The 24,933-nt window shown below is 42.2% G+C and overlaps 7 protein-coding genes across 7 annotated transcripts; 4 read left to right on the top strand and 3 right to left on the bottom strand.

The window, feature by feature from the left end:
- Positions 1-9,807: 9,807 nt before the first annotated feature.
- Positions 9,808-10,961, top strand: CLUP02_12679 (uncharacterized protein; the record flags this gene model as incomplete). Its single annotated transcript, XM_049291642.1, has 4 exons — positions 9,808-9,891; positions 9,948-10,553; positions 10,609-10,677; positions 10,734-10,961. The coding sequence occupies 4 exons, from the start codon at positions 9,808-9,810 to the stop codon at positions 10,959-10,961; spliced, it is 987 nt and encodes a 328-aa protein (XP_049148788.1).
- Positions 10,962-13,718: 2,757 nt separating this feature from the next.
- CLUP02_12678 (polysaccharide deacetylase) lies at positions 13,719-14,906 on the bottom strand (the record flags this gene model as incomplete). The annotated part of the gene is made up of 3 exons (XM_049291641.1): positions 13,719-13,792; positions 13,848-14,586; positions 14,697-14,906. Coding segments are annotated over 3 exons (1,023 nt in total), but the record flags the coding sequence as incomplete, so codon positions are not given.
- A 739-nt stretch (positions 14,907-15,645) lies between these two features.
- CLUP02_12677 (glutathione-dependent formaldehyde-activating enzyme) lies at positions 15,646-16,380 on the top strand (the record flags this gene model as incomplete). Its single annotated transcript, XM_049291640.1, has 3 exons — positions 15,646-15,730; positions 15,792-16,246; positions 16,306-16,380. 3 exons carry the CDS (start codon positions 15,646-15,648, stop codon positions 16,378-16,380), a joined length of 615 nt encoding a protein of 204 aa, XP_049148786.1.
- A 183-nt stretch (positions 16,381-16,563) lies between these two features.
- CLUP02_12676 (uncharacterized protein) lies at positions 16,564-17,130 on the top strand (the record flags this gene model as incomplete). The annotated part of the gene is made up of 4 exons (XM_049291639.1): positions 16,564-16,620; positions 16,698-16,718; positions 16,837-16,936; positions 17,000-17,130. The coding sequence occupies 4 exons, from the start codon at positions 16,564-16,566 to the stop codon at positions 17,128-17,130; spliced, it is 309 nt and encodes a 102-aa protein (XP_049148785.1).
- A 122-nt stretch (positions 17,131-17,252) lies between these two features.
- CLUP02_12674 (uncharacterized protein) lies at positions 17,253-19,582 on the bottom strand (the record flags this gene model as incomplete). The annotated part of the gene is made up of 2 exons (XM_049291638.1): positions 17,253-18,535; positions 18,604-19,582. 2 exons carry the CDS (start codon positions 19,580-19,582, stop codon positions 17,253-17,255), a joined length of 2,262 nt encoding a protein of 753 aa, XP_049148784.1.
- Positions 19,583-19,787: 205 nt separating this feature from the next.
- CLUP02_12673 (uncharacterized protein) lies at positions 19,788-21,145 on the top strand (the record flags this gene model as incomplete). Its single annotated transcript, XM_049291637.1, has 5 exons — positions 19,788-19,814; positions 19,949-20,011; positions 20,080-20,355; positions 20,404-20,977; positions 21,036-21,145. The coding sequence occupies 5 exons, from the start codon at positions 19,788-19,790 to the stop codon at positions 21,143-21,145; spliced, it is 1,050 nt and encodes a 349-aa protein (XP_049148783.1).
- Positions 21,146-21,920: 775 nt separating this feature from the next.
- On the bottom strand, positions 21,921-23,035 carry CLUP02_12672 (uncharacterized protein; the record flags this gene model as incomplete). The annotated part of the gene is made up of 3 exons (XM_049291636.1): positions 21,921-22,025; positions 22,082-22,710; positions 22,798-23,035. The coding sequence occupies 3 exons, from the start codon at positions 23,033-23,035 to the stop codon at positions 21,921-21,923; spliced, it is 972 nt and encodes a 323-aa protein (XP_049148782.1).
- Between the last annotated feature and the right edge of the window lie 1,898 nt (positions 23,036-24,933).

Raw genomic sequence — 24,933 nt, 5'->3', positions numbered from 1 at the left:
AAATAGTACCTAGTTATTACTAAAAACCTCCCTCGTAAATAAAATTACTTACGAGAGTATTTTTATATTTTTTTATACTATCCCGAATTATTTAGGAAATCTAAGTATAAAAAAAAGGGATAAAATAGAGCTATAGTTTAGAAGTTATTAGTAAGTATATAATAAAATATAAAAATAAGTTACCTCGGGCTCGTTATTTTTAAAAAGAGTAAGCTTCGTAATAGTATATTACTTATTCGAACTTTTTAAACGCTACTAAATCTCGTATTAGGGCGTATTAATAAGCTCTGGCCTAACTTATTAAGGGGGGTAAGGGACCTAGATCTCTCTTAGTATTAATAACTAACTATTAGGCCTAGGTCTAGTAATTCTTTAAATAGTATATTATATAAGTTAGTAATAGCTTCCTCTTATAATTATATTTAAAATTACCCTCGTAACTAAACTACTTATAATAAAAATAAAAATAGTTATAGCTAGATTATATAGTAAGGAAGTAATATAAAAGAGGGTATAATAAGTCTAATTCTAGGGAGTATTTAAAAACTATAGTAGTTTTCATATACTTAGGCTTAAGCGTTTACTTAGACTCCTTTTATTATTACTAATACTACTTACGGGCTCGTATTTAAGTAGTTTTTACTAAACTAATATAAAAGGCCGGTAATAGTAAACTAAGTAGCTTACGGGCCGCGCTCTATTTAATAAGCCTATTTACTAACTCGTTTTTAAAAATCCCGGTATATATAGAGGACTAGTAATACTTTATATCCCTTATTTATTAAGTACTAACGATTTTTAATATAGCTACTTCCGAGCTGGTTAAAGAGTTACTATAGCCCGAAATAAAATTAAAAATAGAAACATTATTAAAATAGATATAAATAGGGGTAGGGGTAAAAATAGTAATAAGTAAAGCTTATTATAAGCCCTATTAAGCGCTTTTTATTTTAGTATTAAAAACCTTAGTAAGCTTTTTAAATTAGCTAAAGCTTTTTATAATAATAATAATACCGTAATATATTATATACCCGTAGTTTATTAACCCTTCGCTAGATATTAACTTATTAAAATAAATTACGAAGTTAGAGAGTAGAAGCTCCGTAACTATCTATTTAAAAAAGGCTATAATAATATTTTTAGTATTTTTATATAATATAAGTAGGTTTAAGAAGACGAGGACTAGTTATAAATATAGGGGTAAGAGCATATATATCTACTATAAATAAGTTTCCCTCTTAGTGCCTTAAGGGGTTCTCTTTTCTAACTATAATATTAATAAATAGAGCGTATTTATATAACTAAGCCTCGTAGTAGAGCGCAGTTTTACCCCCTTTAAAGTAACTATAATAATTAAAAAACTTAACTTTTTAAATAATAAGTCCGTTAGTATAATATACTAAGCTAGGGTTATTATTTAAGTAATAAAAGCGAGGACCCTCTAAATAGTAATAAAGTATCTTTTTTAACTAGTATTTATAAAAAGTGCGTAGGGAGTAGTCCTTATTTATATTTTTTTTAAAAAAGTAACCGGCTTAGTACGGCTTAAGAACTATATTTCGGAGCTATATATAATTAATAGTAATATATGAGCTATTATTACGAGCCGGGCTTACTTAGGGAGTAGGCCTTTAATAACTTTACTAAGCTTATAAAAAAAGTTAGCTACTCGCTTTATAATAATAGTTCGGTACCCGACGTAAATATAAAAAGAGAAGGTCTTATTAAACTAAACTCCGAGCTAGCGTACGGCTTTAGTAGGGGCTATTAATATAATTATAAGCTTAGTAATATAAATAACTAGCTATTTTAATAGCCGATTTTTATAGTATTTATATATAAAGTATACTACTTTATATTTAACTAAGTTAAAAATAATTTTATTCTTAGTACCCTATTTAAGTATAGAGATAATTTTATTTCTTAGTATTAGCGCGTTCTCTTTTAGGGTTAAGGAGATCGTTATAAAGCTTATATTATTTATATAGCTAAAGTAATAATTAGGATTATTTAATAATACCTCGGTTAGGTAGAGAATATATAAAACGAGAGACGTAGGGGAGCCTTATAAAAGGCTATAATAAAAAAAAAACTCTTTTAAAAGCTTTTTATTTATTTTAATAATAGCGGTCCGCTATATTATAAAGGACCTTACGAACTTAATAAAAGTCTTTAGTTAGCCTTATTAATAAAGCTTAAGTATAAGTTTATTTTAGAGTATAGTATTAAACGCTCTTTTAGTATTTATTATAACTAGGGTCGTAATAAGGCCGTTCTTAAGCACCTCTTTTATATTATATATAGTATATATAGCTAAGTTAACAGCGCTCTACTTAAGTAGAGCCCTAAAGTATTACTTATTAATAACTAAGTTCTATACTATATAGTACGTAGCCCGCCTTATAAAGATACGCTCGAGCCCCTTTTTTAAGTAGAATAGTAGCGAGATCGGTTTATATAAACTAAGGTTTAAGAGTTTATAATTTCCTTTCTTTTATATTATTATAACTTTAGCTTATTTAAAAAGACCCGGGTAGTAGCTATAAATAAAGTACGCTTTAAAAAGGGCCCTAACGGGTTCTATAATAAAGCCTTAATAACTTACTAATAGCTTTATAATAATCCTATTAATACTTAGTAATATACTTTATATAAAGGTATATTATCGGGCCTCAGCGAGGGAAACTATAATTTATTAAAGTAATATTTAATATGGGATAAAAGGAATTAGGTGTAGGTTACTTATATTATCGTTTAGGGTAAAGCGCTCTAAGAAAGCCTAATAAAAAGCGTCTATTTTATTTATAATACTAACTATTTCCTTATTATTAATTTTTAAAAAAGGCTCCTTTATAACTAGGCCCGAGTTCTATTACTTTATAATTGTAAAAAGGTCCTCTAGCTTCTTTATATCCGCTATTTTCTAAGATTAATAAGCCCGTTTAGTACGTTTAGTAATATTAAGCTAGGCTAATTAGGCATCCCGGACTTAGGAATATAATAAATAGTTAGAGTAGCCTCGGGAGTAGTATCTCTTTTACTATTTATACCTAGCTTTTAAATATTTAGAGCGTACCTCGGTATAATCCTAGGTCTATTATAGGGCGTTATAATTATATTAATTAGTAATAGTCTTAGTAATATTTAGTATAATACTAAGGGTCTAAAGGATTTTAATTACGATAATATTAAGCTACTCAGGGATAGCGTATTTAAATATAATAAGTAGGGGCCCCTATTTTATTAAAAAAATAAAGCGGACGAGGTCCTATTTTAATACCCTTAAGTAGCCCTATAAATCCGGTTTAGGGAGCTATAATAATAAAAGCGTTATAAGAATAGCCTTATAATCTAAACCTACGTATAGCTATAAATAAACTATAGCTTAAGCTAATAAAATATTAAAAAAAGTTAGGTTTATAATATAGCCTAGCCCTCTCTTATTTTTACGTATTACTTCTCTAGTTTCTTTAATATAAATAAGTTTATATTTTTATACTTAGCGTAATATAGAGGTTCTTATTAATTCTAATTAAACTCTAAGCTCTTATATCTCGTACTAAGAATTAAAGTCCCCTATAATAAGTATAAAGGGGGGAGGTTTAAAATTAAGGAGGGTAGTAATAATTAAGTTAACGACCCTATTATTAAGCTAATAAATATTAATTATAATATACCTTTATATTTAGGTTTATAAGATATTTTTAATAAGCGCAGGTTTTAATTACTATGCGTTTAGGTATTTATAAGCATAAGTAAATACCCTTAGCCTAGTATCGGCATCCGACTAGTAGTTTACTAAGTAAAAGATATTATAGCCTAAGTACGTATTAAGTTTAGCTTACTTCTTTTCTATTATCTAGGGTTCTTATACGAGTACGACGTTTATTTTATACTTTTAGTAAACCTAAAGGAGGTTAATATATATTATAAAGCCCTTATTAATATTATACTAAGTAATTAATAAATTTAGCTTAGGCTCTATAGTCTTCGGGGTATTATACCTCTTTTTTATTAAGTTATATAAACGTAATATATTTTTAAATATCGTAGTTAATTTTTTCAAATTTTATTACTCTAATCCTAGTACTTAAAGAAACCTAGGTAGAGGATATTAAGCTATTTATATTCTAAGTTAGGGTAAATTATAGTAGTTTAATAGGGAACTTAGCGTTTTTAAACTAAGCCTAGGCCTAGGCCTTAATACCTTACGGCTTTATAAGTAAAAAGAATATTATATATAGTTAGGATAGCTCGTTTATTACTTATATCCCTCTAGCCTCTCCGGCCTCTCTTATTTCTATTTTAATATTATTATTACTTATTATAAATATATTAAAAGAGATCGGTTAGGCTAAGGGAGCTAAGTCTAAGTTAATAATAATAGTCCTAATTATACTAAGTTTTTTAAGTAGCGGCTAGGACGGGGGGTTAGATTTTATAAAGCGTGGGGGTATAGGGTTATTAAAGCGCCCCGTTTAAATATACCTAACCCTTTAGAGCTAACGCTTTATAAAAAGAATAATTTTTCTTTTTTTAAAAGTAGGCTTCGTAAAATAGTTCTAATACGTAGCTCGGAATAGGCTATAATAATTAGTATATTTAATAAGTTTTAAGTACTCTGCGCCCTTAGTTTTATAATTTACCTTACTATACTAAATATAGCGGGGAGACTAAGTATAATAATAGTTAGTATAAAAAGCTAAGTAGTTTTTAATATATTACGTAATAGGCTTTTAGCATAGTAGAAATAGCTTAGGCTTATTAAAGTAATTAAAAAGTTAAAAGTCTTTTAGGACCTCGTAATTAAAAAAGATAATTAGAGTTTATATATTAGTAATAAGGTCCGGGCTAGGTCTAGCGACGTACTAGGCCCGTAGTACGGCCCCTATTTATAATTTAATTTTTTTTAAAATAACTTAGCTTATATTAATATCCGCTACCTTAGGGTTATTAAGCTCGAAATAAGCTTTAAAAACCCTAACTAAGTAGTATAATACGAAATAAGTTTATTATTTAGTTAGTAAATTTATACTATTCGCGTTTAGGTATCTCTAGAATTATTATTTTTATTAAAAGAGTTTTTATTTAACTTCCTCGGAACTAGGGTATATAAATAGGCCTATAATAATATATTTAACGTCCGCTATAATAAAAAAATAAGAGATTTAAGTCCTAAGAAATAGCTTAGTGTAAAGAGAAGGTATTATATTATTAAGTTTTAAAAAGCTACTTAGCTCTAATCCTAGTTAAGAAATAGAGGTCTAGGGCTAAGGGCTTTAGGTATAGGTTTTATAAGCCCCTTATAAACTAAAATATATTAGCTAATTAGCCCTAAGTTATTATAATAATATGAGGGGTTTATTATACCCTAGGCTCGGGTCGGGCTAAGCTAGGGATAAAATAAAAAAAAAAGTTTTAAATAATAATACGGGTATATAGCTTAAGCTCGTTTAAATAAGTAATATAAATATTATCTAAGGCCGTAATAAGGAGCTAATATACTTTATTATATTTTAATTAAGTACTTTTAGTATATTAGAACGCTAGGGTAGTAGTAGTAATAAGTACTTTACTTTTTTATAAAGCGTAGGGTCGGGCTAAGAGAGGTATAAATAAGTATAGTAATAGCGCTATACGTATTTATAACGGGGTTAAAAAGGGGTTAAATAATAAGCTCCTTACGTATTAAGAGCTTATAAGGCCTTTTTAAGGCCTTACGAGTAGCGCACTTATATTTAGCTATAAGGCTATTATAAGTAAGAAGTAGTAGTTTTAAGCATAAGAAGTAATATTAGGAGTAGGGTATAGGACTGGGTAAGATACTAATAGTGGGTGCCTCGCTCGGGTGATGCGTGTGGGAAGTGTCGGCCTCCTACTTCTCCTGAAACACAATTTTTCTTTTCTTAAGATAAGGTACCCAACGCGTACATCTTGATGTTGGATCGTAGATCGTTCTCGCAGGCACCATCGAGCCTTGGTCCATGGCTCTGCGCGTCTAGCGGGGGATCCAGGGAGAGCCCGGTCGTCACACTTGCTCTCTCTCAGCATCCTGAGTAGATATCATCAGGTCGCCTGACCTTAGTGGTATCGAATAACTTCGTGACAAAAATGGGATCAGAGCGTCTGGTGGTGGTCGATATGGCAGCGAAGATAACGGTGGAGTCACGAATGAAATGAGAGACTAGGGATAAGGCGAGGGCGGGCAGGTGATATTGCTGAAGTTGCAAATCTCAGAAAGGAAGAGGATAGGAGTTCGAGACTCGTGTTGATGCTGGCGGGGTCGACTGGCATGTTGTCCATGCCAAACGCCTCACAGCTTTTTCACGATGGTCGCAATTGTCTGCTATCTTGTTCACAAGGCCTATTATCAACCTCTTTCGGTTTCGTACAACAGTTCGCCTATGGCACGATTGGTGTCGGCGTTGAGCTTGACTTCCTGAAGGAAAGCAACTTGGATGCGCCTTCACTTTTCTTCATCTCATAAATTCCCTTTCGCCTTCCGCTGCCTTTCACCTTCCGTGTTCTCTTACCTTTCCTCCCCCCTTCCCTCACCTTCTCTCACCTTCCCTAGTTTCCTCTCACCTCTCTTCTCATCTTTCCTCGCTTTATCCACGCCTGATACTCAAGTCCTTTTCTTTCCATTCCATCAAAACTCTCAACTCCCACTACACCCAACTCGCCGTCGGTGTAATTTTCGGCTTTTGCATCGTTCGAAATATTTCAGCAGGAGTAGCTTGTCACCAGCCAGTCGATACTCGACACGACAACTCAACGCCCTCTTAACAATTTTAAGCACCTTATCCTCTTATCTTTGAGTCACGACGCTTTCCGCGGAACCACACACGACAATCCCACCATGTCGCCAGATACTCCCTCATTCTCCACCCCTCGTACAACTTCCGAGAACGCCATTCATCCACTATATCCGATCATCTCCCTGTCCGATGAAAGATCCAAGGTCGGGTGGTCATTGCAATGCTATGATGATCTGACAGCGACGGAGAAAAGTATCCCCGACATCTGAATGGAAAGACACCACGAGTGTTCTCGTTTGTGGAGGCTTAATACGGCGGAAGAGAAAGAGGCTGCAAGAGCCAAGATTTAGGAGTTGGCGTTCACAAACTGGGATACTAATATACTAGTTCCTCAACCCGCTCGTGCTGTTGCTAGGAAGACCAAGGATAGCATAGTCAAGATTGGAGTCTTGACAGAAGATGCCAAGCCTTCTAAGAAGCTTAATAGGGACGATACTAGTATTGCCGCGTCTGATCCAACTCCTCGTCGACCGCACTATCGTGGAGATGACGTCTTTCTAAAGGTCGAAGTTAATTAGGAGTATTAGGCCTCGCCGGTTAGGCCTCGTCGGTTAAGGGATAGCTTAGGGGGGTATAAAGAGGGGGACTAAGTAATAAAAGAGTAGCTTAGGTATATATAGAGCGTTAGTAATATACCTCGAGGGAAAGGTAGATTTTAGTAATTCCTCTTTTAGACCCTAATAGTAATTAGCTTCTATAAGCTTCTTTTTTATATTACATACTTATTAATAGTTACTAAGCGCACCCGTAGCGCTAACGACCGTTCTATTATTAATAGTAGCGACGCTACGATTAGGGGCTATAGTTATACTAGAACGAGTTAGTAACGACTACGGAACGACTTTAGAAAAGACTTACTTAGGTACGGGGAGTATACGAGAATAGGGATCTAGGAGATATTCGTTAGCCATAATATCTACGTAACGAGGGAGTAGCGTAAATACTAATAAAAATAAGAAACTATATATAAAAAGGATAACTATAAATAAAAAAAGAGAAAAGGAATTCGGAATTATAGTAGCTTAGAAGGGGGTTAATATTAGTAAATAAAAGTGGGGCGACGACTACCTAAGTACCGGCGGTCGTAAGGACGGCCTATAAATAGGAGTAACCTAGGTATAGAATTATAGGGCTATTATCTAGAGTAAGGGGTCTATACTTAGGCCGACGGGCGCCGCCTATACCCGCCCTTATACTATATATTTAAAGACTTCTTAAATAAGGGATTAACGTAGCGTATATAAACCATAAGCGGGCTTCGGGATAAAGCCTAAGGGAGGGAGCACCCTATTAGGCCTCGCTAATTAGGCCTTATTAGTTAAGGGATAGCTTAGGGAGGTATAAAGAGGGGGACTAAGTAATAAAGGAGTAGCTTAGGTATATATAAAGCGCTAGTAGTATACCTCGAGGGAAGGGCAGATTTTAGTAATTCCTCTTTTAGACCCTAATAGCAGTTGGCCTCTGTGAGCTTCTTCCCTATGTCGCACACCTATTAACAAGGAGCTCGAGTCTCTGAGATTCGGGGCTTGTAACGCAAGAGGTTCAGACTTCTCCTTCGGCACCAAATATAAGCAGACGCTTGGCTATCCGTGATTCACTACTAAGGAAGATTGCATTGCTAGCTGGGACCGTGACGAACTCCGCCGGTTGGGTCGGGCCAATACTCAACTCATGATCTACTGGACAAGGAACGCGCTGCTCCTCTCCATCAAAGACGGGTTGAGAAACCGTGGGAACACGTACCAAACAACATTAACGATCGACGAGACGCCACCCAACCTTGAGAAGTTGACTCGCGTAAAGCTTGTCAGCGATGTTTGGGCAAAAGCCATCGATGCTTAGCTTCTATCGCCACTGTCTGGGACACTATGAACACCTGATCTCCGTAAGTTTACAATCTTGGCCTCCTATCTACCTAATCTAAACCACTGACTGACGTTGCCACAGATTCCTACCCTCTTGATCACCGGTGCCGCCTGTGCGCAGCAAGGATGAAGACCGTTGGTCCTTTTAGGCATTGCTGTTGCAAATGAAAGATCGTTCGCCTTTTGCTGTTGTCACACCAAGAGAATTCCGGTTCTCTTCCAATAAGTTGACATTCGGGTTGTAAATTACAGTTGTGGCGGAGGCTCGGTAGGGTCCGAAGCCTTCTCTTGAGACAGAACCGATCCTCATGTCGCTTTTCGTATGGATCCAATCCGTAATGACAATATCTTTCATAAAAAAAAGACTCTGTTGATACCGAAGCTTAGTTCATTGTGGTGGCATCATCTACCCACTCTTGGCCTCGCCGCCTCGACCGTGATTAGGCCTATAAATGACACTCGCTGAGGCCTCCTTTTTCAAGATAGCCTCCTCGATTAGGAAGAAATCCGGCGGTTGATTTATCGCAATCACTTTGACAAACCACTAGCTGAGAAATTTCGCGGAACATTATGCACGCCGGTAGTCGTGAGGAGCATTATCAATATCGAATCCTTCCGCATCCTTCGGGGACCTCCCATGTGGGGCGCCGTGCCGGATCCGGTGGTCTCGGATTTACAGGGCCATTTCTTTTGTCATAATCCCGAACCGGGTCGGCTTTGGCCTGCACCCGATTTCGAAACTTCGCCGGATTCTGCCCGCTGTCGGACCAAGCCAAGACGTTGGCCCGATCGCCCGCCCAGAGCATTTTATGTGGCTTCAGGCACCGGTGATTATTGCGCGGTCATGGTGTTCCTGAAGGCGGGGGCTGTGTTTTCGTAGATACCAACATAGCTTACGAAAAAGCACTAATCAGAAAAACCACGACACGTGTGCCGTGCTGTGTAGAGATTGGGGTGAGCCAGATGATTATATCGGTTCGATCTTCCGGAGTTCGTAAGGTAGGTCCGATATATTCTAACATCAGAGAACTGGGAATTTTGAGTATTGCGGGGGTTCATTTCTACCTCCCGCATTGTTTGAGTCGCCACGTCTGATTTCGACCCTATCACCACATCCGCAATTTATGATGTTGAATCGCAACATGAACCAGCTTTTCCCACCCAAACCCACTTTCACAGAACAGGTTCTTCCAAACCAAGCAGGCAGAGTGCGTGTTACTTACCAACTACCCTGACAGTTAGTAACGAAATTAACAAGACACAGTTATTCATCATCACTGGCGGAGCATCTGGCATTGGACTGGAACTCTGCAAGATTCTTTATGCAGCCAACGCGACGATATACATCGCGACCCGCTCAAGTGAGAAGATAGCCGAAGCAATCAAGACCATCAAAGCCCTTCAACCATTGAGCAATGGCAAGCTCGAGCCGCTCGTTCTCGATCTCGCAGATCTGACAACAGTCAAACCAGCCGTCGAATCCTTCCTGGCAAAAGAGTCGAGGTTAGATGTCCTGATACACAACGCCGGCGTCATGATGCCGCCTCAGGGTAGCACAAGCGCTCAAGGTCATGAGCTCCAGATTGGCACCAACGCCCTCGGCCCATACCTCTTAACGCGGTGTCTGGAGGAGAGATTACGGGCTACCGCTCGACTAGAAGGAATGCCAAAAGAGAGCGTAAGAGTGGTCTGGGTCGCTAGTATGATTTCGCTTGGGGCACCTAAGGGTGGTATAATCTGGGATGATGCAACGGATGCGCCGAAGCTCTCTGGGGATTCTATGAGCGATTACATGCAAGGGAAAGTCGGCTGCGTCTTTCTTGCCGATGAGTTCGCGAAGCGAGTGAAGGATGATGGCATCGTCTCTGTGGTAAGCCTGGTTTCCCCGCTTCGTCACATACAACGGATGCTGACTTGAAGGACAGAGTGTGAACCCCGGACTAGTCAAAACAGAGTTGCAGAGGCACGCTCCAGCAGCAATGAGTGTCATCATGGTATGTCCAAAGTACTTGGCATGGTGGTTCCCGCCATAAAGCTAATTGAGTCTCAGGGTGTCGTGTTCAAAGGACCCAGACATGGCGCATATAGTGAGCTATTCGCGGCTTGTTCCCTAGACGTTTCGGTGGAGAAGTCTGGTTCGTACATTATTCCGTGGGGAAGATTTGGATGCATCCCGGGAGACATCGCTGAGGGAATGAAGCCGCCATCAAGCGGGGAGAAGTCTCTAGGAACCAAGTTCTGGTACTGGTGTGAGAGGGAGACTTTGTGTTATCAATGAAAAAAGCAGCCTAGTAGTATAAATTTACACCAGGAATCGGGATTCGACTTCTTCACTCTTCGTTAGGGATGATAAAGGGCCTAAGAAACAAATGACCAGCTTGGATATATAGATGTATACAGCGCAGAGGGTACGCATCGAATAAAGGGCATATATCAGCATGCATGAGAGAATACCCCGCTGTGTGATAAACCCAATCCTTTGTTTACCTTATACTAGTGTTAAGTCGACCCACCCCCTTTTGGCCACCCCCCCCTTTTAGCCACCCCATTAAAACATGGTATTAAAATATTACTACTAACTACACTTAATTAATTAACTATCTTCTACTACTATAATAATATAGTTATTATTCTCCCTAAGTAATTCGACCCTTACGAGTCGACTAGGATTAACTAGATAGTTATTAAAGTCCTCTTAAGCTCTCTATATATCCTAAATATTCGTAAACTTAGTATTTAGGTTTATTAATATACTCTTTTTTTTCCGTAGCCTTAATTAGTTAACTTTAGCTTTTAGAAATCGAATATAGTATTAAGATATTACTAAATAGTAGGCCTACTCGCTAAATACCTTTTTTATTTTTTTAAATAGTAGTTATTAAATATTATAGTTTAGACTAAGCTTTATAAATAACTTTAACTAATTATAAAGCTCGCTAGCCTTCTTAGGTATTAACTAGTTAATAATAGACGCTACTAATACCTAGTTAATAACTTTTTTAATATTACTAATTATTTACCTAGTATCTACGGTCTTTTTAGTTAGTATAACTAGGTTAGGTAGGATTATTAAATTAGTAAGTGGTCTAGCTATATTAGGGGGATATAGTCTAGTTATTTTCTACTTACTTCGTATATTTAATAACGTTAAACTAGCTAAACGAGCTTTTTAATAATAGCTTAAGAAGTATTACTTTTTAATAATAGTAGAATTATTTACTATATCCTCCTTACTAAGCTCCTTCTTATACTTAGACTTAATAAGTTTAAAAATAGTTATATTTAACGGCTAGAGGATATAAGAAGTATATAGTAGTAAGAATAGTAAATAGACGTTATTTCTATAGTATTCTTATATAAATTCTATTATTATATAATTCTTATAGCTATTTAAAACTAATAATCGAGGCTTATTAAGTATACTAAGCCCCCTAAGGGGGGGGGTCTTAGTTTATAATAAGAATACTACTTTTAACTACTTAAGGGTAGTCTTATCGGTCGTCTAGCTATTATTTATTATTATAAACTCCTAACTAATATAAGGGTTAAGTTTAAGTAGAAACTACTACTATTATACCGACTTTCTTTTATATATAATTAGTAGTTTAATAGCTTAATTATCAGTAGAGATATATTTAATTATAGATACCTAAGTACGCGAACTAAGCTCTTTTTTTTATATTACTATAGTCTTTACCTTACTTAAAACTAGGCTATTAAATCCCTTACTCTCTAGGATACTAGTCTTATTTATATTATACTTATTAGCCTATTTAATATTACTAATCTTTAGTATATTAAGTAATCTAAACTAGAACTTAATTGCATTAATAATAGCCCTATTTAAATACCTCGAATCGATAATACGACTTTTCTAAACTTTAATTAATAAGTTCCTCTTTAAAAAAGCGTTTATTTATCTCTTTTTAAAAGGATTTATATCCCCTTAAGATCTTAAAACTTACTTAGCGAATTTTATAAACTATTTATAAATTAGTATAACGCTTAGATTATATTAAATACGAACTTACTAAGCTAGCTAGTCTTCTTATTATAAAAGAAGCCTCTAGAGGTCTACGAATACTATTACCCTTATTTAATAGCCTCTCTTACGGTTATAAAGAGTTAACTTTAGAACTCCGAACTTAATTAAGGCCCGATTAACTAAGAGACCTCTTTTAATAGCCTTAAGAGCCCGAATAATTTTATTTTCGGTATATAAGACTATTATATATTAATAAATAAGTATATAAAAAAGAATTATATTTAGACGATTTTTATAATTATTATAGTAGTTTGAAAATCGTGGGTAGGGTTTTAATGCGGTGGCTGGGATGGAGAAATGGGGTGGCCAAAAGGGGGGGGTGGCTAAAAGGGGGTGGGTCGACTTACCTCTTAGGACTATCTTCCAACCAACTGTGTTTTTACTCTTATGGGTATTATTACTATTCCTATCCGGTTCTCTTCGTATACACTGCCGAGAGTGCACGTAAAGCATCGCAGCGAAGCGCCAATAGCAATAGAAAATGTAGGCGTGACATAGGAAATAGGGTTCAGAGTATCATGACCGATGAGAGATTGTATCATTCACCAGATTGCTAAGTTTAGGAAATGCAGATGCATTTTCTACTCCCACGCCATGACTTTGAGGGCAACGCTTGCCCACTGAGGGGCGTTTACCCACTGGAAGTCTCACGGAAGCAAGACCTTGCCTCCACTTAGTAAAGATGGTCCGAAACCTGGAAGAGTCTTGCACGGAGTGCCCTTTGATGTGAGGTAGGCTTGGAAACTCGTCATTGTGAGGTATGCCCGGGCGACATTGAAACACATACAGGCGTATCACTTTGGTGTCCAGAGTACCTTGTCTTTGCCGAGTGTGGGTGGCCGGATATCTGTAGCAAGAAACCGATGCTTTTCCTATTTTCGATATGCGCTAGGCATCAAAGATATGTACGGAATAATATGTTCACGAAATTTCCTGATAACTATTGCCACCCTAATAAAGGATGTCAAAGTTCCACCATAACCTTTCCCTCTAGCAAGTTGTCGCGCCGTTGCCAGTGAAAGAGCCAGACTGGTACGCGCCGCTGGCATCATCGAGACATTCAGCTGATACACAAGTTAGTTAACCGGCTTTATGAATATGACCACATACTTCACTTACCAACAGTAACCAGCTTGAGGTTGTTCTGCTTCGCCCAGTTGATCAACCACGGGGTCAAAGTCTGCACCGTGGTTGCGTAGGTCTCGTGCATGAGAGGGATATGTCCGTTGCCGCTCGCGCCAGCAGCAGTGAACTTGGCCTCGCTCTGCGCCGGCGTCTGCCCGTTCCAATCGCCAGAGTCTACATCATCAGTGATGACCTTGTATCCCAGCGTCTTCATCGTCGAGAGCACGGATCCGCCGGTAGCGAGGTACGGCGGGCGCATGTATGCAGGCTTCTTGCCGATGATGTTGACCATCGCCTGTTCGAGCTTCTGCATCTCGGTCGTGAGCTGCGCCGTGGTCAAGCTACCAAAGGTGGACGGGTGGGTCCAGGTGTGCGAGGCAATCTGGTGGCCAGAGTCGAAGGCCTTCTTGACGGCGGTGCGCTGGTTGTAGATGCACCCGTAGAGGGTTCCCGTCATGAAGAAAGTGGCCTTGGCGCCGCCGTTGTTCAGGATGTCGACGAGCTGGGAAGTGTACTGGTACGGGCCATCGTCGTAGGCGAGGGCGAAGACGCCGGGCTTGGCGCACTTTTGGATCACGACGCCAGCGCTCGGGGCGCGCTTGATGAGCTCCATGGGGTTCTCGATAGGGATGGCGGCCGCGCTGGCGGCCATCAGGAGACCGGTGACAATGGTATCGAGAAGCATGATGGGCGAATCGATGTTTCTGTCGAAGAATTTTGAGTAGCGAGGGGACTAACGATGGTTGTGGACATCAAGCTTTCAAAAACAGGAATGACCTGGCTGGGCAGCCGTCTATATATGCTTATTCAACAGGTGCGCTCAACAGGCGATGATGAGCCCACACGAAGCACTTCAATCTCGTCACGACTAGAGAACGAAAAGGACGGGAACACCTCCTTTGTGGGGTTGTTGGACATGGGGTGAACGGCCGGGTGCGACCTCTTCGGGAGTTCGCTTCGTGGCTCAAGACGAACCTTGCTTCTCCCAGGGGCAAGATTCAAGAGTACCACGGCGCGAGGCCGGCAGTGAGGGGCCTCTAGGGGGCTCGATTCGACTACATTGGGTCAATAGCAATCTAGATGAGTGCGCGGGAGGGAAGCGGGTGGCAGCATTGATTGAGCAGTCTCATTTAGGCTCTTTTCCTGGTCGCGGGGTGCTTAATCTGGAACGGAGGGTCACGGTCAAAAGGGAGAATTTTTTGGCGGGGGTCTGATGGGCCACCCCGGCCGAGCTGACTAGGGTATATCAGGGCGGCTGCTATTCCGACGACGATGGTTTCTCCGCAAATTGAACAGAACCAGATTTTCCATCTCTTTGGGTGCCGGGGAAAGTCGTCCTCGTGCTTCTTAACAGCGGCTGAATCGGCATAGCGGCACCGGGCGTCGCCAAGGGTGAGATCTCCCGGAACCTGGGGAAGATATCATTCTTAACCAGATGAAGTTGGTGATGTTGCAATACGACTGTTAGTCCCGGCTAAATAAGAAAGCTTGAACGCCAGCGATCACTGACGCGCTGAAGTTGGCACTAGTTCAGACTACACATGGCCGGCGAAAGGGAGCGCTCAGGGGCTTGAGATCATGTCTGAGCGCTGACTCATTTCATATTCACAACTAACTCACATCAGTTGCGTCTCACTGATTTCACAAAAACTCAATCTCACTTCACGGACCCAATGGGTGAGTGAGGCGCATCCTCGCGAACATTCATACACCTTAGGCAATCTCAGTAATCAAGAAGTTGAGCTGAAGGTAGTGAGCGCTCACGCGCATGCAAGAAGCCAGCCAATCAACGATGATGACTCAAGTGAAGCGAAACCAGCTGATCACTGGCGCCCTTCGCGTGTCAAACCTGAACAACCATCACAACATCCTTCAAAGTTGATGTTGGGGTTCTGACTAGCTTTCATTTCCATGGGTTAAAATCCATCTTACTCACAGCCGAGACCATATTATCAGGAAATCGGCAACGCAACAGTTCCAACATCATCCAGTCAGTCATCATCAAGCGTCTTCGGCTCAAAATGGACGTGGAATGTCAATGCGGCACAGTTGTATTCAAGACTCCAGCACCTGAACCCCTTGATATCTACTGCTGCCACTGCTCGCAATGTCGCAAGCAATCTGCTTCAGCATTTGGTACATCGGCAATCTTCCCCGCTGATGGCCTCTTCCCGCTCTCGGATGATCTCGAGTCGAAGCTGCAGGTCTGGACTCGTCCCACAAAGAGCGGCGGGCACATGGACTGCTTTTTCTGCCGGCTATGCGGGAGCCGGGTTTTTCATCGCACATATGATGAGAATGGAGTACCCAAATCAACAGTCAGCATCGAAGGGGGACTGATCTTGGGACTCAAGATGGACAGGGGAAAGCATATCTGGACGAGCAGCGCGGTCGTGAGAATTCCTGACGATGCAGAGAGGTACAAAGAATCACTGCCTGCGACGCCCGACAGTGGCAAGGATTGAAAGGCTCTGAAGGCCTCAAAGTGAGCAAATACATCTGCAATCCTCGTTTGGCTGTTGAATAAACTCATCTCTTCGGGTAGGGTATGTTTACATCCCGAATTTAGGTGCTCATGCTCCGACTTGCTACCTTAGTGTCTTCGTGTTGTCGGCTGGAGTAAATTGGATGTAACACCGACTAGACGGTGTGTAATATTGACATTTCACGGTCCTACTAGGTAGTTTGATGCTTATCTAAATTTTCTTCGATGGACATCTGGGTCTTCCCTCCATTGCGACCTCCAAAGCACCTTAGCAATTCGATGGTAAGCAAAAAGGCAATGTGATACTTCTGGCCATGAGTCATCGTCTTTTAACAAACTATCTTTTCAACTACAAATAGATGTCATCTCACAGATACACGGTTTGATCATAGACAACAACGAATTATATCAAACCGACATTGCTCTCCATCCAAATCTCGGGGCAAAACTTCGAAGGGGCGCAAAGATTGAGAGTAACGTACTGACGCAATCTAACAGTTGCGGAAACGACTTCCTTTGGCGACGGTTAAAGGCCTTTCTAGCCGCACACTAGGGCGGTATCAGCGCAATAGACATACGAAATTGCTTGCAAAGCACCGTAGGCAGAAGTGAACGAAGTTTAAATCTCTATTTTTAGTACAATTAACAGCTTGACTAATAGGCAACCAAATGACTAACGCTACCACAAGCGGCAAGCGGACAACTGCCACTCCAGCCGCATCCGTGGCTAGAGACCGAAGCAACATTAACGAAGATAGCTATGCCATGTCGCCTATCGGGGTGAGAATGTAGACGAAGGCTTCCTGGCAGCGAGAGGGTAATGTCAGAGTGCAGAAACCGGAGATTCTGAGAAAGATATACGCCCCTTGGCCACGCAGGATGAGGCGACGAGATGATGGATAGTATAGTGCTGATTACGGAGTCCACTTCTCCGTTTCCCACTGAGGGAAAGCGGGAGTAGCAGGCGTGTCGGAACAACCCGATACGAATTGTACGCCGGGCGGCAGTGGCATGTTGAGGCTACCGGGACCGCCAGCGTTGAGGAACAATGCGCGAAAAGGCACGTATACCTCAGAGTCACGTACAAGGACGTTTGCAGCAGTCACCCTGGCTCGACGGGAGTAGTCTGCCGTGATCTGACCGGCACTGGCACCGTAAGCTCCGGGCACAGTTGACGAGAATGTACCATAAAACCAAACAAACCCGAAATCATCAGGCACATCAATTGTCAGATACCAGATCTTTGCTTCGTTGAACTTTAGGTAGCCTCGGTGTTGGATCAAATCACACGAATTGCTCCACGTCGTGTTCGCCGGGCCACGTACTCCATAGATGTTTGTGGGACCTGTTTCGTCACTCGGGCTCGTCCTCCATGAGACGAGCGGAGTAAAGCCTGTGCCAAGAGGAGTTCTGCCTTGCATGACTGTAGTCAAGTTCAGATCTCTTGCGCTCTTGCTCGAATCAGAGTACACGCGCAGGAGCTCTTGACAAGGCTCGGAAGTTCGAGGAAAGACGTAGGCGGCGAACTCGACGCCAGGTGTACATATGGGCGTAGCAGATGTGCTTGAGCTGCTGAGCGAAGAACTTGAGCTGGAGGTAGTTGACGAGATTGGAGTTATGATGGATGAGCTGGAGGACAGACTGGTTGTGAGCGAGGACGAGATGCTTGAAGAAGCGTCGGAAATGCTCGCCGAGAATGTTGATGCCTCAACACTTGTCGAATTTGAGAAGCGTGCCGATGTGGAAGATGTTGATTCTGTCCTTGTGGAAGTCTGAGTGGAGAAGGTTGTGGTTGATGGCGGTGGGGGCGATAACGAGGGCGATAATGAGGCCGCTGGAGACGGCGAAGACAACATGGATGACGAGAATGATGGAGATAACGAAGGCGATGACAATGTTAGAGGAAACGGTGATGGAAGGATAAGAGTTTCAGGATCGCGTGTCGGTAATGTTATAAATGATAAGATACTTGGACCAGAATTCGATGATATGAGCGACTCGGAGACGCTAGAAACTGTCGACATAGCGCGGGAAAATATAGAAGTGTCTTGCAATAAGCCGCTTGTAACACTTGCGGTAGAACGACTTGTGGTGCTGGTCAAGACTTCAAACGAAGTTGCACTTGCTGTAGTCGATGTCGAGGTACTCTGACTAGGCAAGCCGAGAAGTTGTATTTGGCCGTTTTGACACAAGTCGACTGTCCCATGTGAATATCAGCTTCGTCATCGTTAGGGTGGACAAGCTAAAGTTATTGGTGAACCTTACCTCCATATGCTAAGAGAGAAACTGGATCGCAATCAGGCGGTCGGGACGTAAAGGTGACATGGACCTGTCCAGTAGCATCCTGACAGAAGCTTGCCTGGCTACCAGGGAGAGATGGATGGTAAAATCGAAGAACCCCATCAAGGACGTCGAATGTTGTTGTAATGGCGTTGTTCGGTCGCGTCCCCATAGCATTGAGAGGTTTATGGCTATCACCTGGAGAGTAATACACTGGTACGCCGCCATCTAGTAATTCGCCAGCGACCAAGGAAAACACTGTTGCGGTGTTGCATAGCTGACGATCTGCGTTGGTGTTGTGGTTCACGAAACCACCCATCACCCTCTTCTTCAGATTTCGTCTCACAGTCGAAGTTGAGCCTGGAGCAACGAAGAAGATCACAGTTTCAGCAGCTTGCGCGGATATCGACGTAGATGAGCCGGAGCTAGTAGCAGTGGGTGAGGCTAGTCTGCTGGAGGTCAGAGTGGCGGACGAAGTTGTGGTGAGCAAAGTTAACGAAGTATCAGATGCAGCAACCGAAAACGAAGACAGTTGTAGAGACGAAGTGGGTATTGTCAACGGGGTCGTTGCCGGCGCACCAATCTGTTCCGTAGCCGGGAGGGAGGTGCCGAGAGAAAAGCTCAGCGTTGCGGAAGCCCCAAGTGTAGGATTTGTGGAAAGCCCAATGGTTGTTTCCGTTGACAAAGGTGCGTCAGCGATGGAAGTTGAGTTCAGTGCCGTCTCCAGTCCTGTTGAGCCAGCAGCTATACTCCTAGGCTCCAGGTAAGTTGATAAGTAAGTGAAGCACCATGTTTCTGGCAAGCCATTCTCATGGTCAAAGGATGGTTCAGACGCTGAGATGGTTTGCGAAAGGAAAAGCAAGCTGAGTATAGACCGAGGCTTCATGATGGCGATTGAGATAATGTTAATGACTAACTCACAGGACAGTAAGAGCTCCTCGATATAGCAGAAAATAGACGACATGATTCCCGGATACATATATGTCAAGGTTCAGCGCCGGGGAGCAAAAGGTCGCTCGTAATTGAAGCAATCAACACCAAGAGAAGATACTACTCCACAATATTACAATGAGACATCAAATCTCATTTTCGCGGGACAGAAAACTCTTATTTCAACGAGACATCAAGCCTCAGTGTTAGACAATGAACTAATTGTAATTGGTAAAAGCATGAGTTGGAACGCCGTGAAACGTGAGGTGCGATTTAGGTATGTAGCTAGACCGAGAATAGTCTTACACAACGCCGCAATACCAGGCCTAGGCGGTCGGCGTCCCGACATCACGGTTGAGTCTGATATGTCCATTGAAACAAAATTCCATACTTCAGCTAGCCACTAGGCGGCTCCCACATTGCTACAGCTCAAAAGCTGTCAGAACTTCCGCATGTGTACTCAGTGATATTAAATAGTAAGACACACACACTTGTTCCTCAGCTCGCTTCTAAATGCTTCCTCCAACCAAGTCTGGCAAGTCTGTTGGCCACATACCCTCCCGCTACAACGACAAACATAAAACGTTGTTATTTCTCGATAAAAAACTGTACTCGAATACATTAATTCAGCAACCAAGGACGGATCGCTCCGTTACGTTCTTCGCTAGTATTACTATCATCAACATCACGGTAATGGAAGTCTCTTCCCAGTCGACTCTCCTTGCGTGTCGTACTGCGACCATCGTCCAGTGCTTCACCAAGCAGCCATTCGCTCCGTTATGCGGCAGCTGCATGGCGACTCCCGCTGTCCGCTTCCCAGCCGTCACGGGACAGCCCGTCACCGTTCAACTATAGGCCCCAAATTGCAACAAATGCGGATGCGATACTTGCGTGCACACAATCTCCTACACTACCGAATACGATACTTTCTGTTCCACGGGCCTCGCTAAGCAGGTGTATGCTGTCACAGAGACATATCGTGGGATGCCCTCGAAACCTACGGTGACGTCTGCAGATGTCCCCTTCGGTTTTACCGCAGAAGTTCAGACCTGCACAACGTGTGGTCCAACCCCCGTCGTGGCAACAATCACACGCCCGGTGTCGGAGGTGGTGCAGGATGTCAGGGCGTCAGGGGTTATCACCATACCTGCTGGCATAGATCCTCAATACTCTCTGTTCAGCATGACCGACTTCCCAAGCGCAGCATTACCATCCGAGTCTACACGTGTCACTGCTGCTCAAGACCCTCAAGGATTGGTTTTGCAATCCGGCTCGGCTCCCGACGAGACTCTGCCTCTGAGAAAAGACACGTCACTGACGGCGAGCCTTCACGGCACAGTGACGGCGCACGAATCGAACCCAGACCAGATCCCAACTCTGGGATCGCTCAATTCGGGGGTAGTTCTTCCGCTGCCAACTACTGCTTCACGTGAGTATTCATTTTGTTGTCAACCTCTGGTCAAGAAACTAACAGGCAGCTTCACTAGTTCCCATTACCAATACAGTGAGCGGCTCTACCAGGCAGTACGGCCCAGCCGCCAGTTATAAGTGTGTGATAGCTGCTGGGCTGGTCCTTATGACGGCTTTGATGGGATGAGGCATATACATCCTCTGAACACAGTCTGAGTCTTTGACCAGTCTCTAGTTCTGGGTGCGCGATATTGTTCCACAGAGGTGATCCAAGCAGAGAGACAGCTTGTACGTACGTGGAGGTCTAGATGTAGAATCAGTAAACTCTGCTATGACCATCACGCTGTCAGCCTATTGTGCATCGACAGCTCTGGGCCATACTCTGTAATTGAATGCTCATATCCCTGAGAAAAATCAAAAGCTACCGCAAATTCCATCGCTTCCTGTTCAGCATACTCAAAGGCGCTGCGCCAATGAATTGGCTTTTGCCAGCTGATGACCTGGAACGCAAAGTTTTCAGACTAACCCCTTGCAGTGATCAGCTCACAGAGTTCGTTCCGTGCTGTAAGACAAGCTTTTATACATGCAATGACGAGGCTGAGACCACGGGTACTTTTCCCGATCGTTCCACCGTAAATTGAACGTTGCACATCCCTTAGGTTTTGGCGAGGTATGGATGCTATCAACGAATGTCACTATCGCAGAAATGCTTTGCTGTTGTTCTTCCAGCGTTGTGGAATATTACTTCCAAGTGTGTCGATACAGAGAAGGCCTCTGGTTGTCATTCATCTGCACCTGAAGTTTGTAACTTATAAATACATGAAAGCTCAACATTGTACAGGAGAATGAGAAGGACTTTGTACACTTCATGACCCCCCAAATGATGGCCACTGGTATTCCCAGGGGATCACACTGGGTGACTCATGATAGTCTGCCTGCGAGGAAGGTCTAGGTATACCTCTTTAGGCGCGACGAGACTGCGAGCGCTGACCAATGCTGCGCTTGGCGCTCATCATCTTGACACTCTCATCGTAATCGGATGTGCCATTGTTGGGATCGGCGTCCTTCTGTATTGGTATCAGCCCTGCTCTCTTTCCATCATTGGGTCAAGAGAATTACTCACCGCGTTCTCGGCGCCGCACTTGGAACCAGCATTGTACTTTCCATCAGGCCCATCGACACCCGCAAAGTCTCTCTTGCTGTTCGCCTTGAGCATATTGGTAGCAGCCTCGGGCAACCACCCGTTGATAAAGTCGCCGTGCGAGCAGAACGAGTTACCGCACGCAAGCTCAAAAGGCGGCGTGCCGTTCCATCCGTCTGGAAGCACCTTGCGCAGATCATAGCGGATCGAGAACCGAAGCTGCGGCTGGCGCTTCATGCCTCCGGGGCACCGGTTGGCGGGCTTGAAGCCGTCCTTCCAGTTCTGGGTGCCCGAGTAGGCCGACTCGAGAGTCTGCTCGTTGACGCAGTCGTGGAAGAGGAGGAGAGTCTGTAGGTGCGTGGAGCACGTCTTTGTGGGCCACGCCGCGACCTCTTTGCCCTCTTCGGTGGGATCGCCCTCACAGAACCATTGGATGCCGGCGAGGTCCTCGACGTCGGCTTGTGTGGTTCCTTTGGAGTTTCCGGCAACGGTTTTGTAGTTTTGGGGGATGGCGACCTCAGCGCTTTCGATGGCGACGTAGTATGCGCTGAAGCGAGAGAAGGGGACTGGGGTCATGCCAGTGTCATTCTTGACGTACAGAGTTGGGACCCCTTTACAGTTTAAGTCAGCAAGAGATCTTCTTGAAATTGGGGAAATGGCTGTGGTTCAAGAGAACCTAGGCTTGGGCTTCAGCTTACAGTAAGAAGAGTAGTCATTGGGGTTCTCGGCAGTTGAGCAACCTGCTTGGAGCTCGGCAGAGGTGTTCGTGTTTAGGGTGACGGCGTCGGAACCAAAGAAGGTGTGCATGTGGCTCTTGTACTGGCCCGGGATGACGACGGGATCGATGTTTTTGCGCATGAAGGGCTCGGCCACGGCAATGGTGTATGCATTGGCGATGCCAGCACCGGCAAGTAAAAGTGAAGTAGTAGGAAGCATCTTGAAGTGGTTTACAGGGAGTGCGAAGAGAAGTGGAATGGAACGAACGAATATCACCAAACCTGTCAAGGAGAGAGACTCGGGATTGGGACTGGATGAGGGAAGGACAAGCTCACACTGACAGACCCAATAAGCCTTCCCTCCAAGAAGGCCATCGGCGTTTCTTTAGTATCTACAACCTTTACTCCCCTGAGCCGCCCGATCTCGACGTTTGTTCGTCCCATCACTGCCGCCCCCGCCGCCCCAGCAGGTCCGCCATGCATCCCGTGAGCTGTCAATCTCAGCAAGCTGTATCTTTGCAAGGATTAAGATGCACCTATTCTGCGGGCCTGGGCAGCTGAAACGCCGTGACCGGCTGGGCGGCGCACTTCCAAAGCCCTCAGCGAATTGAAGTGCCACCTGAATGCGGTAGCGCCACTATTTAACTCCATCGTTTTGCATTACTAGAGGATTGCCACAGTACATATAGACGCTACCCTACCCTCGAATTCCGCACTATTTAACCTCAACCCTTTTTATAAATTACTTATCCTTTCCTCTATTCTACCCTCTCTTTTATTAAGGGATCGCTAGAATCGTAGTTTCGATAGCTTATTAATAAGCTAATATTATTATTTAAAAATAAATAACCTACTTTTATACGTAAGTACTAGGAGTCTTATTATTATAAAAATAATAATAAATATACTAGAGTATTTAAAAAAGCTTTTTAATAAATTTTTAATACTATTTAAAGTAATTATTCTTAAGTTATAAGAAAAAGCCGAGGTATTATATTAATATAGCCCTATTCGTTTTATTAATATTAATAATACCCTTTTTAGTGTAAAATATATTAATAATACTCTATAACTATGTTACTATACTTTATATATCGTACTTAATATTAGTAAAGATTTTAGCGTTATTTTTTAATTTATTTTTTAGTTTTTTATTAAAGCTATTATCGTAAGGTTAGTTTAGTTATTAATATTTTAATAAGTATTTTAACTTAACTTAAAGGCTTTTATAACCCTTAAGGAGAGGTTTTTAAAGGACTTATAATTAGACTTTTTATTTATTATAAATAAAGCTATTATAATTAAAACTATAATACTAGTTATAAACTTTAATAATAAGTAATTAGTAATATAATTATTTTTCTTTTATAGCGAGCTTAAAAAAGCATCTTAATTTAAGTACTAAGTAGGTACTATATTATTTTATTAAAACTATATTCTTATACTTATAACTTAGAAAGAATTAACTTTCTTCGATAATAAGGTACTTAGAATGCGGTAGCGCGCTTGGGATGGGAACGGTACAGGCGCCGCACGCCCATGACTTTAATTTCGATTCGAAACGTGCTTGACAAGGTGACAGGGACGCAAATTTTGTCCTAGGCCTTGTTACCTAGTACCCATTAGGGCCAACGATAGAGGCCTGCGGATTGTACGGAGCTATCCACTAGACTGGTTTGCATCAACGGACAAAGTAGAGCGGCCTGTCGGACATTCTACGCCTTATCAAGTCTGTTAAATGGTGAATGCGAAATGTGTGTATAGAGTACAGCTCAAGTATGGCAGGTAACCTTGCTTCTACTATCGACCACTTTTGGATTTAAGACTCCAACCGATGCAATTTACTGCTGACACCGGCATCTGTCAAATTGGTCGGACCTCGTTCGTGCCCCTGACCTCGAAACCAGAGTGACTGGCTCTATAAGGCTCTATAGAGTTCATAAGGTAAGGTAGAGAAGGCTTAGGACGGAAGACAACGTTGAGTACTGACATTTGTTTCCACGGCGCACAACTATTAACCTTTGTCTCTGAAGGAACTCATGATGCATGAAGCGAAATGCATGAGATACTTCGCAGTTCGCTCTCGCTCTCTGAAAGGAGCCGGCAATCTTAAAATTG

The sequence above is a fragment of the Colletotrichum lupini genome, chromosome 6 (genome assembly GCF_023278565.1).
Source record: "Colletotrichum lupini chromosome 6, complete sequence".
Classification (NCBI taxonomy): Eukaryota; Fungi; Ascomycota; class Sordariomycetes; order Glomerellales; family Glomerellaceae; genus Colletotrichum; species Colletotrichum lupini.
The sequence above is the reverse complement of the archived record's forward strand: the minus strand, read 5'-3'. Positions and strand labels throughout refer to the sequence as shown.